This window comes from Hypomesus nipponensis, chromosome 6 (genome assembly GCF_054491055.1).
Source record: "Hypomesus nipponensis isolate SF chromosome 6, ASM5449105v1, whole genome shotgun sequence".
Classification (NCBI taxonomy): Eukaryota; Metazoa; Chordata; class Actinopteri; order Osmeriformes; family Osmeridae; genus Hypomesus; species Hypomesus nipponensis.
Window position 1 is genome coordinate 5,155,406 of NC_140366.1, and position 11,817 is coordinate 5,167,222.

General features: G+C 45.4%; 1 protein-coding gene and 1 pseudogene across 3 annotated transcripts; one reads left to right on the forward strand and one right to left on the reverse strand.

Annotated features, from left to right (window-relative positions):
• Positions 1-1,007: 1,007 nt before the first annotated feature.
• LOC146286629 (uncharacterized) lies at positions 1,008-4,098 on the reverse strand (annotated as a pseudogene). Its single transcript, XR_014758481.1, has 6 exons — positions 4,080-4,098; positions 3,564-3,743; positions 3,402-3,470; positions 3,127-3,319; positions 1,948-2,249; positions 1,008-1,458 (listed from the first exon to the last, which is right to left on the reverse strand). The product of XR_014758481.1 is annotated as an uncharacterized LOC146286629 (transcript).
• A 748-nt stretch (positions 4,099-4,846) lies between these two features.
• Positions 4,847-10,069, forward strand: angel2 (angel homolog 2 (Drosophila)). 2 transcript variants are annotated; one of them, XM_084700702.1, is made up of 8 exons: positions 4,847-4,987; positions 5,187-5,695; positions 5,892-6,109; positions 6,210-6,279; positions 6,519-6,949; positions 7,367-7,478; positions 7,980-8,174; positions 9,350-10,069. In XM_084700702.1, exons 2-8 carry the CDS (start codon positions 5,194-5,196, stop codon positions 9,511-9,513), a joined length of 1,692 nt encoding a protein of 563 aa, XP_084556828.1. In that variant the 5' UTR covers positions 4,847-4,987; positions 5,187-5,193; the 3' UTR covers positions 9,514-10,069. The 2 variants fall into 2 exon arrangements, with proteins under 2 accessions (XP_084556828.1, XP_084556827.1); XM_084700701.1 differs by lacking the exon at positions 4,847-4,987 and having other exon boundaries at positions 5,029-5,695.
• Positions 10,070-11,817: the final 1,748 nt, after the last annotated feature.

Consider the following 11,817-nt stretch of genomic DNA (forward strand, 5'->3'; position numbering starts at 1 on the left):
GAGTTTTTTGCATGAAAAAATTAAAGGAACCATGTCACCTCAAATAAAAAAATAAAAATGATTATAATCAAAGAAATTATCAATGAACCCTGCAAATGACACACAGTAATTTATAAGAATATACATTATTACACTACACACAACTAATTTAAGCCGGTATATAGTTTTGGATTTTTAAATGTCTACCTACAAATACAAACTGTTTAGAATCCCTGGCCACACACAGGGACTCCACCCTGACATTTTGGTTGTTTATATCAGTGTTTCTCAACCCCTGTCCTCAGGGACCCCCTGTCCTGCTTGTTTTAGATGTTTCCCTGCTCCAACACACCTGATTCAAATGAATGTTTGTTACCAGGCTTCTTCAGAGCTGGCTCGACAACCGTTCTATTTGAATCAGGTGTGTTGGAGCAGGGAAATATCTAAAACATGCAGGACAGGGGGTCCCTGAGGACAGGGTTGAGAACCACTGGTTTATATATATGGCCTTGTTTGGAGCATTTAGCAAAGTATGTATTCAACCCTTTCAAGATGTGTTTGATTGTTGGATGATATGTCATTTTACTGAACCTGAGATAGGAAAAAGTACATTTGCTGTGAATATCAGTAAACCTTGTAAACCTTGTTTGTTTCTATGAGTCATGTCTAGGACTACTTGTAGACATCCATCTACTCCAGTATATTCAAAATATATTGAAAGGTTAACTACAGATAAATTGCTCTTTCTATGAATTTAGAAATAAATGATTCATCTAACTTCATGTTATTCTTGGACGCCAGTGTTCAGAGGAAGCTAAGGAGCAGAGTGAGCCATGTCTTGACAGTGAAACAAGCCCTACCAAGGACCTGTCAGGAACTAATCACAATGTGGAGGAGGGCACACCCTAAAAGTAGACTGATCGATCAAGACAGAAGTCGGTGTTCACAGAAAGCAATTCGATAGACACAGAATGAAAACTATTGTTGCAAGATTATTAACAAGATTATTTTTATATAAGATTATTCCATTTTTATTATTATTCAAAAATCCCCTTGAATATATAATAATACAACTTTACATTTAGTAAATAGCTTCTACCACCTAGTGGAAATAGATCCTTAATTTGAGTGTTACAGAACTGCTGTAAATCAATCATATTCAGCATTATTTAAAGCCACGTCTTAAATGTAAATAGGGTCCTTGTCACACGGGGGGCATCTCATCACAGAACATGACTCGTCTTCTTTCCTCAGGACCATGTCGATGGTGGCCCGTGTTCTCTCTGCCCTCTGTCTCCACCTTCACTGCCTTTCTTTCGGCATAGTAGATCACCCTCTCCTGCAGAAGTTCCTCCATAAGATAATCCAGGACAGGCTTGGACACTCGCTCCACAAACGCCAGTCTTGCACAACGCAGTTGCTCCTCTGCAGAGCCACTCTGAGCATACTCAGTCTGCCCTCCACCCGTCAATGGGGAACCTGTTTGTTTGTAGGAAACCCAAATGGGTTCTGCTGTAAGTGCTGACGTGTTTACTGTGACAGAACATTGATCAGGGAGAAGCAGCTGATCTCTGCTGGGTTTATTGTGTGTATTAATTAAGCAGATGTACAAAGAGTGTATACAGAAAGTGCAGAAGGTACAACACAGATCAGCATCGTTTTAACAGTTTTTTGTTCATCACTAAGAAAACAAACTCAGATAATATAAAGGTTGTTTTGAGCCTAATGTGACATTGTCAGACAACAGCATGATTATAAGGTTGGATCCTATCTCCCTCCACCACATTACAGCGGAGACTGTAGACTTCCCCTCGAGCGTGGGCAGTCTGAATACACGGCTATGTAGGTGCTCAATCTCTGCATCTTCTCCACCTGCAACAGGACAATACATTTCATTGTCTTGGCTTTATCTTATCTAATAAATGATTTTCTCAACCTATCTAACCACTTTAAATTCACACTTTTCACTTTTTTTGGCACAAGGTAAACTGGACCACCATAGCAACTGATACACTGAAGTGTTTTGGGCGTGTTGGAAGGACTGTGTCTCCTGGAGTGGAACGTTGTGTGGTAGAACGACCAGGTTCAGAAGAGAGCTTTGTGATTGGTGGAAGGTCAGCGCCTGTCCCCTGATGGTGAGGAAGGGTATGAACCGTCTCACCAGGCCCCATAGGGACAGGTCTGTGACGTTCACCACCAAATGTGTGTCAGTCACCCTCAGGGGAGGCAACTGACCAATGAACTGTCTTACCTGCATCAAGACACTCCACCTTCATTCGGGTTATAAAAACCAACAACGAACAATCACTCGTTGAGTCCATTGATACCGCGAGTGCAGTGACACCGGATAGGCATTCAAAAAGACATTGCCAAACTTCTCCTGGGATTCAACACGATTAGTGATTGCAACACTGCCTGAACGATTCTTTAGAAATACCCAAACGCAATTCTAATTGCGACATTACTGAGATCTCACCGCAGATTGAAAGGAATACTTTGACAAAAGGACCCTTGATAGAATTACACATATTTGTTTAAACTACAGCCAAGGCTTAAACAGACACAGCTTTCGACCCACAACTTCAACACACCTGCAAAAGTAAATGCGACTAGATATTTCTTCCTTGTGACATTTTTATGAAGTAATGTACAGTATATTGTGTGTGTTTGATTAGACTACACTTAAAACTAACTCTCGTTAGTTTACCACTAGACCATTCCCGTTCTTAGACAAGGCCTGATTCTCCTCCCCTTTCCCGCTCTTTTCATCGAATCCATTGCTTCTTTTGTTGAATTTGTGAGCCTATCAAACTCTTACTAAAACCAATAACAAATATTTCCAGTACAGTTCATTACATTTCCATTTATTTCAATAAATTATTTTGTAGAATTTCGAATAACAATCTATTCCCTCACATCTGATCTGCTCGACACAAATACATTCCTTCAGGAATTCTGATCATTGCATAATAACTAGTTAACATCATAATAATTTCCTCGATCTCCCCAAGCCAATATTGAGGTGGTGCCCCGAGAACTCAATACTTTATTATATATGAATCGATAAAGTATATTTATTTTTAAACAACCACATCCCGCTACATGGGTAACCGAGAATTACTGAGTTGTGACAGGTGTGGAACTCACCAGAGAGAATCACAGTGTGGGAGTTGCAGCTGACAGACAGAGCCCTGAGGACAGCTGATGTTGAACAGGGGTCCTGCAGGGGTCTGGCCTGTGGAGGTCAGCAGACTTTCGTCCTATTGGACAGTTCTGTATAGCACCTCCCCCTCTCCCTCTATCTGAAAGGTCAGACCAGTCAACCTGCACTGGAACACACCTGCATGGGGGACACAGGACCACAATCATTATTACCTTCATGGTAAAAATACAGAGAAGAAGATTAAGAATACCTCTGATACCATAGAACTGAACCTGTATGAAGTCTCTGGAGGTTGTGAGGTGAATACAGGCATCACAGAAGTTGGGATCTGGAAAGAGAAGAGACGTTCAAATCATCAAAATCTATTATGTAACTTTTTCACATACCTGATGCTTTAGAACATTTTACCGGAGCGGATAACCTGTTAGTCTGCGTACCGGTCCTTGTGGTTCCTTGCTGTGTTCAGGTTCAGTGTTTAATCTGGTGCGTGGAGATCTCTGGGGTTTAATCCCTGAGCTGTGGTCAGAAGGTCTGGACGTCTGGGAGCCGTAGCCAGAGTTCCTCAGAGACAGGACATCAGATCTACCACCTCCCCCCCACTCTGTAGAGAAAGAGAGGTGTCAACGAGCAGCACACGGTTTCAAACTTTTCCATGTCTGTCACTGAAGCCCTGGAATCCCTGATGAAGATATTTAACTACGTTTTATCCAGCGGTTGATGGTTCAGAAGTCTGACACAGTAGAAAAGCGCTGCTATGGGGCCATTTGGAATAGGAGGTTCTGGGAGGTCTATAATGACTGATTTTGATATCCATTTTTGGATTTGTGAAAAAAGGTTTCAGAATATTAATTTCATGTTATCGAAATGGAGGTTGTATTTACATATGATTGCAGTGACCTGCTTAATTACTTGACAAATGCAGATAGCACACGCTCACTTATCTGCTGGTATTGCATATATACAATATGCCATATTATACTGGAAATAAAATGTAATATGGCAAGTGAATGTCTCCTTACCTTCATATTCATAATCTAATCGATATACCTGTATCCCTGCCACGTTCACTACAATAATATAATGTGATTGTAAAGTTTAATTATTGAACGTTTAGTTGTTTAAATATTTCATCAGATGCTGATGGCACGGAGTGTAACAACCAATTTTCTACAGCCATAGAACTCATAGACCGCAGAGATAAAGCGGTGACTCCACATTCGTGCGTTTTGAAGTGCAGAGACCAGCTAGTGATCAGACTGCACAAAGTCGAAGAACCTGGAAGACTATGGATACGGAGGCGCTTGACATGTCATAGTCAACAACGCACAAAAACCTTTTGCGAGTTATTTCTGTTGGAACCGGTATCGAGCGCAGGTATGTAGCTAGCTCGGGACTTAATCGCCCTTGGATTTAGAGTAGGATTTCCGTGGGATTTTAACTATGTGCATGATATATAACCCGTAACGTTTTCCAATCGTTTACAAAAATGTATTTAACAAATGCTTGAATATGATCTTCCATTCTCAAAGTGACATTTGTGAGAATTTGCGATGCCCTCCGTTTTAACATTTCTGGCCTGCATCGGCCCCCTTCTGTTACACAGCTGGAGGATGTAGTTTTTCTACAGTCTTTACACATTACTTGTGTTGAATGCTTTAACTTTAAAGAACTACAATGGATCTTGGCGCTTAACAGTGACGTACTTTCGTGTTTTGAGGACTGGAAAGACTTCAGCATCAGGATATTTTTTTAGTTTTGTTTGTGATTGTTTTTGCCTATGTTTTTTTGTATTGACGCGGTAATATAGTCAGCTAGATACTATGCCAGTCCAAATGAAGACTCGATGTAAGTTATCTTGCTAAACCAGCTATCTTTAGCGTGTAGCTAGGCTATCTCTTTCTATTTATCCCAGTCTAGATAGCCAGCTAGCCCACCTGCTCCTGTTGCTACAACATGGTATTTTGTAAATCGGTGAAAGATATCCTATACTACCACCTTTTAAGCTGTCGTTCAAACTGAACTGCATGTCCCTTTCATCCCGCAGTCGACACATGTTTCTCCGGCGCTTGACTTCGTTCGTTTACAACTGGTCCCCTCCATCCCCGGCCCTCTACGACGGCTGGAGGACCTTGCACTTCACCCGGACTCTATGTTTGCCGGGTGGGCCTCCCCGGCCAGTACCTTTGAACCTCAGTCAACACCTCTTCGGTGCTTTTCGACTTCTAGACCCCCACAGCTGGACATGTAACCCAGAGCAGGGGTTAACGTTTCTCGCACTGCCTCAGAGGTCGCTCCACCTCTCTAGCGGACTGATGGAGGCGTCGAACAAGGATGAAAAGCCGCACAAGTCGCCCCCCCACAAGCGGAGGAGGAGTACGGAGGACCATGGTTCCAGGGACAGTTCTGAGCCACGCCTCCCCAAAACAGATAAACCGCGAGACACTCGCAGCTCCACGACCAGTCCTAACTACTGGTTTAAGAATGGGGCAAATAGAGAACCACATCCACAAAATACCAGCATCGGCCCACATATGCCAACAAAACTGACAGCACGTAAGTCCAGCCTACAGAGAGACCTTATATAGTCATTGTTTTGTATGAGGTTGATAGCTCATAGGTTGGTAGTAGCCAGGTGTAGTCTCAGCCCTTATCTTTCTCCTTGAGCATATCAAACCACCATCTCTATACCCTTCTTCTTATTCTTTTCCTCTCCTCTCCCTATCTTGCTCTTCTTCCTTTCTCTCTACAGCTTTATACAGGGGTTGGGAGGAGTTTAGCTCCTTCTACGAACCCCAGCAATCTTCCAACCGACAGAGGTGTGAGTTCTCTGTGCTCACCTATAACATCTTGTCCCAGGACCTTCTCCACGACAACGCCTACCTGTACCACCATTGCACAGACTCAGTCCTGAGCTGGGCCTTCCGCTTGCCCAACCTGCTCCGAGAACTGCAGCTCTACGACGCCGATGTAAGGTTTCGGTGTGTGTGTTTGTAGTAGGCTCCATAGTTCTTCAGCCAGACTTGTCTGTGTCATTAATGTCTGTGTCATTCTGGTGTTCTGTGTCTAGATCCTGTGTCTCCAGGAGGTGCAACACAACCACTACGAGGAGCAGATCAGACCTGCTCTGCAGGCCCGGGGTACGATGCGCCTCTCCCTGCTCTGCTACTGTACGCCTGGACTAGTACAGAGCTCACGTAGCAACGGCGAGATAGAACCATAGAACCACAAGAGGGAGCCATAGGACCATCCTTATGGAAACGGTCTTGGTGACTTTCTCATTTGGCCAAACAGTGACCTGTGGTTCTCTGCTTTGAAGGTGACGAGTTATCCTTTCAAGAGGCTTTGTTTAAGCGGATGTGTGTGTGTGTCTGTCCAGGTTACTGGTGTGAGTACAAGCGTCGGACTGGCGGCAAGCCGGACGGTTGCGCCGTGGCCTTCAAGAGAGACCGCTTCTCTCTCCTCTCCCGTCACGCCGTGGAGTACCTCCGACCCGGGGTCTCTCTCCTGGACCGGGATAACGTGGGCCTGATCCTGTTACTGCGGCCGGAAGGCGGCACCGACCAATCACAGCCCTCCTCCTGCCTGTGCGTGGCCAATACCCACCTGCTGTACAACCCCCGCCGTGGCGACATCAAGCTGGCCCAAACCGCCCTGCTATTGGCTGAGATCGGACGCCTCGCCCACATGCCTGATGGCACGCCTTGTCCGGTGGTGCTCTGTGGAGATTTGAATTCGGTCCCCTGGTCTCCCCTCTACTCCTTCCTCAGACAGGGCTGTCTGGAGTACGAAGGCTTACCTACATCCTGGGTGAGTTGAACTGTTTAACTACCCTCATCTACAGCCAGGGTGGGTTTAACTACATCTACCCTTACGTACAGCCAAGGTCAAAATAGCGACACCGCTATCTTGTAAGCTTAACAACCAAGGTGGGATGGGACACCCTACTCCATAACCTTACTTACAACCAATGTAAGAATAACTACCCCCATATTCAGGGTCATCCCCAAAACGTAAATACAGCTCCCACACAACATTTACCCTACCAAAAAGGTGTCCGGTGTCTAAACCTGAATTTAGATTTGAATGTGTTTCCATTTCATGTTCATTTGGCTAGGACATGGCATTATCCAGTTTCTGCATCAGGCTTTTCCTGCATCGTGCATTCAGACGTGTCGGTACTGTGTTTGTTTGTGCGATGGCTCATCCATGACCTCCCCTGTGAAGGTGTCAGGACAGGAGGAGAACCCCAGGGGCCAGCGGGTCCTCTCTGCCCCCATCTGGCCCCCCAGCCTGGGGATCAACCAGCAGTGCCAGTACCAGACCCAGTCCAGTCCAGGTAATACAAACACACGGACACGCGGCCTCTGGTGTCTCCGTTCCTGGGGGTCCGTCATCTCCGGTCTGCTCCGAGATGTAGAGGGAGGGTCTGTTCTCTCCGTTCTCACGTCTCTCCTCTCCAGTGTCTCTGGTCTCTTCCCTGTGTTCTGATGTGTATCGTCGCTCTCTCACCGCGTTTTAATATCTCTGCCCCTCTACGGGTTCTAATGCAGGGGTTCCCAATCCTGGTCCTCGGGCCTCCCTGCCCTGCATGTTTTAGATGTTTCCTTGTTCCAACACACCTGATTCCAATGAATGGTCGTTCGCAGGTTTCTGCATAACTAGATAACGACCCATTCATTGGAATCAGGTGTGTTGGAGCAGGGAAACATCGAAAACATGCAGGGCAGGGAGGCCCGAGGACCAGGGTTGGGAACCCCTGTTCTAATGGATCTGGTGCCGGTTCCCTATGTGTTCTCATGTCTCTGGCGTCTGTGTGTTGTGACGTCTCTGCTCCCAGATCCAGCAGCACTGGGACAGCCTCCCCCCCCAGCCTCTCCCCCCAGCATCGAGCACTCCCTCCTCCTGTCCTCGGCCTACTCCCACCTGGTGCGCGATGGGAGGCCCGAGATCACCACCAGCCACTCGCGCACCTCCATCACTGTGGACTACATCCTGTACACGCCTGGAGCAGGAGACGTGGCCGCGCACACAGGTATACACACACACACAGACAGACACACACACACACACAGACAGACAGTGTATACTACTACAGTCGCTTCACAGCTCGACCTGGGGATGTGGTGTTACAAGCCACACACACACACGGACGAATACACATCTTATGACATCATCTGCTACTGCTCTTTCGTGGGAGCCTATATCATGTGACTTGTTGTGCTGCGGTGTGTTCTGCTGCAGTACAGCCTATGGACTGACACTTAAGGGGCACTGTGGTCCACTCAACAGACACCCACACACACACACACAAGCTTGATGTTATCAGAGCCTGTTTAAGGAGAGCCTTGCCACTCCCTATTAAGCCCCATTGTACCGAATTTGGTTGCAGTTCCGCGAGAGTTCCACTGGGGGTGATCGCGAGCGAGTGCATGTTGAATGGGAGTCTATGGAGCTAAACGGCTAAATGTGTCTCTTTTGCCTGATTGTCGTTGAGAAATCTCCGATTTGATTGTAGTTTTTGCATGTTGAACATGGATTATAGGTCGAAAGTTGAATGAACGAGTTGAATGAACGAGTACTTATGTCCTTTTGATTTCTTACAGGGTGAGTCGTTGTTGCCCATAACACGCTAGCATTCTGCTAATGAATGCTGATTGGTTAGTGAAGGACTGATACAACCAGAGCTCTTGCTTGATGGCATCCGAAGCGGAATCAGAATGTCAGAGCATTAGCAACATTAGCAACAACATTAGCAAGCCAAAACTCTTTCTAGCATGTGTATTGACAGGAAGAGCCTAACCTGTCAGCTGCGTTGTCGATGCCCTGAGAGAAAAAAGTAAGTGACCAGAGCTCGCCGTAAAGCAGTAGCTCTGGTCGTACGATGTGTATGATGTCAATTACATTTTCAAAAGCTTTATAGAACAGAAAGGCGACTTTCAAAAAATCGAACAGCCAGCAGTGCGTATTTTTTTTGCCTCCCCTTTCAAATTCAGAATTCAAATTACTAGACAAAAAATTATATCCTGAGAAAAGTGGATTTTGAGGGGTATAGCTCCATAGACCTCCATTCATTCTGCACTCGCTCGTTAGCGCCCTCACATGGAACTTCAACCACTTCAGAACCCGGAAGTTTCCCGAGAGTGGCAGTTCTCTCTATATTAGACATTCTCTGATGTTATCAAACTTAACTGTGTCTGTTCTTCACAGAACACAGTAAGGCAGCTCCGCTTCCTGATGGGCGGGGCCTGCATCTCCTAGGTCGACTGGGATTGGTCGGACAATCCGAATTGATGAAGGTCAAAGGGCTGCCCAATGAGCATCACTCGTCGGACCACCTGCCCCTCCTTGCCCGCTTTTGCCTCTGTCCCTGAAGCGGAACTTTCTGCCAGCACTTGCCCGCACAGACACATCAAGGAAAAGACACATGTAGATACACACAATCATAAGGAAGCAGCAACAATCCTCCACCTAATCAACTGACTGTGTCATATCATTCTGTTCTCATTTAAACAAGTGAAACTTTGGGAGAACTTGAACAGACTCTTCTCTCAGCGGTGGCTCTGGTCTCTCAGTAGACAATGAACACCTGAGACGTTTACATTTACTCTGTAATTTGTATTTAATTTTTTAGCGGCTGATATTGTGCTTTAATGTATAGTATGAATGTCAAAAAGGGACAAGACATTTTGTTTTGTTTTTTTAGGTGGTAAACATTTTTATTTTTATGCAGAACGATGCATTCATATCTGAGTGGAAGTTACTGCTGAGATGTTGATATAAATAAAGATGATGATTTTATTTCGATATTTCTGAGAACTGTTGTAGATGACAGGCAGTTTCACAATATATATATAAACGTGGAGCAAGAACACCAAGTATCTGTATCTCTGTCCCAATATTGGATTAAAATAGTTGGATGTCAAAGTATATCGTTGCTGGTTAACCTTGTTACACAATTAAATTAGTGTGTGTGAAAGAGCGCGAGTTGAAATTCTTCTTTGCGGTTGCATTCCAGACAGAACGCAGCTGCAATTTTGAGACCTTTTGAGTTGGTTTGCATCCATTCCTCTGAATGGTTGTGGGCACAGGAAGGAACACGATAGTTTTAATATGTTGGTCACCTCTGCCTCACAACCGTGCTAATTCACGTCAATCTAAATTATGCAAGTGGGATTGAAGTGCTTACTGTTAGCTTTGTTTAAGGATGTTTACTTTGTGGGAAAGGTGTGTATCTGGGTCACCTAGCTCAGCCACACAAAGCAAAGGTTGAGGGGCCTTAATTCTAATCCTATCATTTATACAACACATAATGCTAGAATCTTGAAATACTTCTGGCACCCGTAAATGACTGCACAAAAAGGTCTGTAACGTCTGAACGCATAAATAGACATAGTTGCTTCACAGTGTTAACAGGTTCGGAGTTAAGTGTAAGTGCCAAAACTTCTCCTCAATCTGAAATTCTCTTTGTGAACCATCTGAAGACACTGCCTTCTAGTTCCCTCCAGATTCTTCCCTCCCCTTCCTTCTCTGAGTGGAATAGCAGGTGCCCTTTAATCGTTAATAGAAGTACTCCCATGTTATTTTCACCTATCCAAAATTCCAGTACAATTTCAACCAGAGGTTTTCAACCCTGGTCCGCAGGGACCCCCTGCCCTTCATGTTTTAGACGTTTCCCTGCTCCAACACACCTGATTCAAATGAATGGTCGTTAACAGGCTTCTGCATAACTAGATAACGACCCATTGATTTGAATCAGGTGTGTTGGAGCAGGAAAACATCTCAAACGTGCAGGACAGGGGGTCCCTGAGGACCAGGGTTGAAGACCTCTCATTTAAACTATTAGGTTGTACCCATAGATCTTTGATTTAGACCACTCAAAGTGTGGATTAAAAGGTGTCTTGTGTGTGTGTGTGTGAGAGAGAGAGAGACAGAGACAGAATCTCAGTCGTTTGTACCCCAGTCAGGTCCTTGAGCTGGTAATGCTTTGCTGACACAACCAAAGTCTCTGATGCAGCTTTGTTCTGAGATGAAAGTGGTTCCCTGCTCTGGCAGGGCGATCACTGGAACATCACGGCACACAGACACACACGTACCCGCACACACACACTGTCAGGGTAGACACTCAGATCAGATGACTCAGCTGTAGGAGAGATGGTGGAGGAATCCTAATACGCTCACAGTATCGGTTCCTCCTTTTTCTGTTTCTTCCCTCTCTTGCTCTGCCTCCCCTGCCTTCCACTCTGGGGATCTGATCTGTTTGAAAGGAATGAAGGAGCTGAACTTGAATTCACCGACAGGATACCGTTTTAGCAGATAGGACACGTACTGAGGGCTCAACCTTAGGGTATTGGGACTCACCCTGGTGTGTGTGTGTGTCTAACTCTACAGTGGGAGGTAAGCTAGCCTTTCTCCCCTGAGCTGCAGCATAGATGAGAAATTACGGATTAATTTTATAAATCCGCTGTGTCCTTGCATGGCCATTGCACGCACGCACGCACGCACACACACACAGCTGCTGCTGTAGAAGATTATCGCAGACATGCCACTCCGAAGCACAGCACACGGACATTCATCGTACACTCTCGCAAAGGCCTGCTCTCCAGGGACCTGGATTCTGCAACACCACTTGTCAGTCTCCAAGGCACACAAAGAAAAAAACTACAAGAGACTCACAA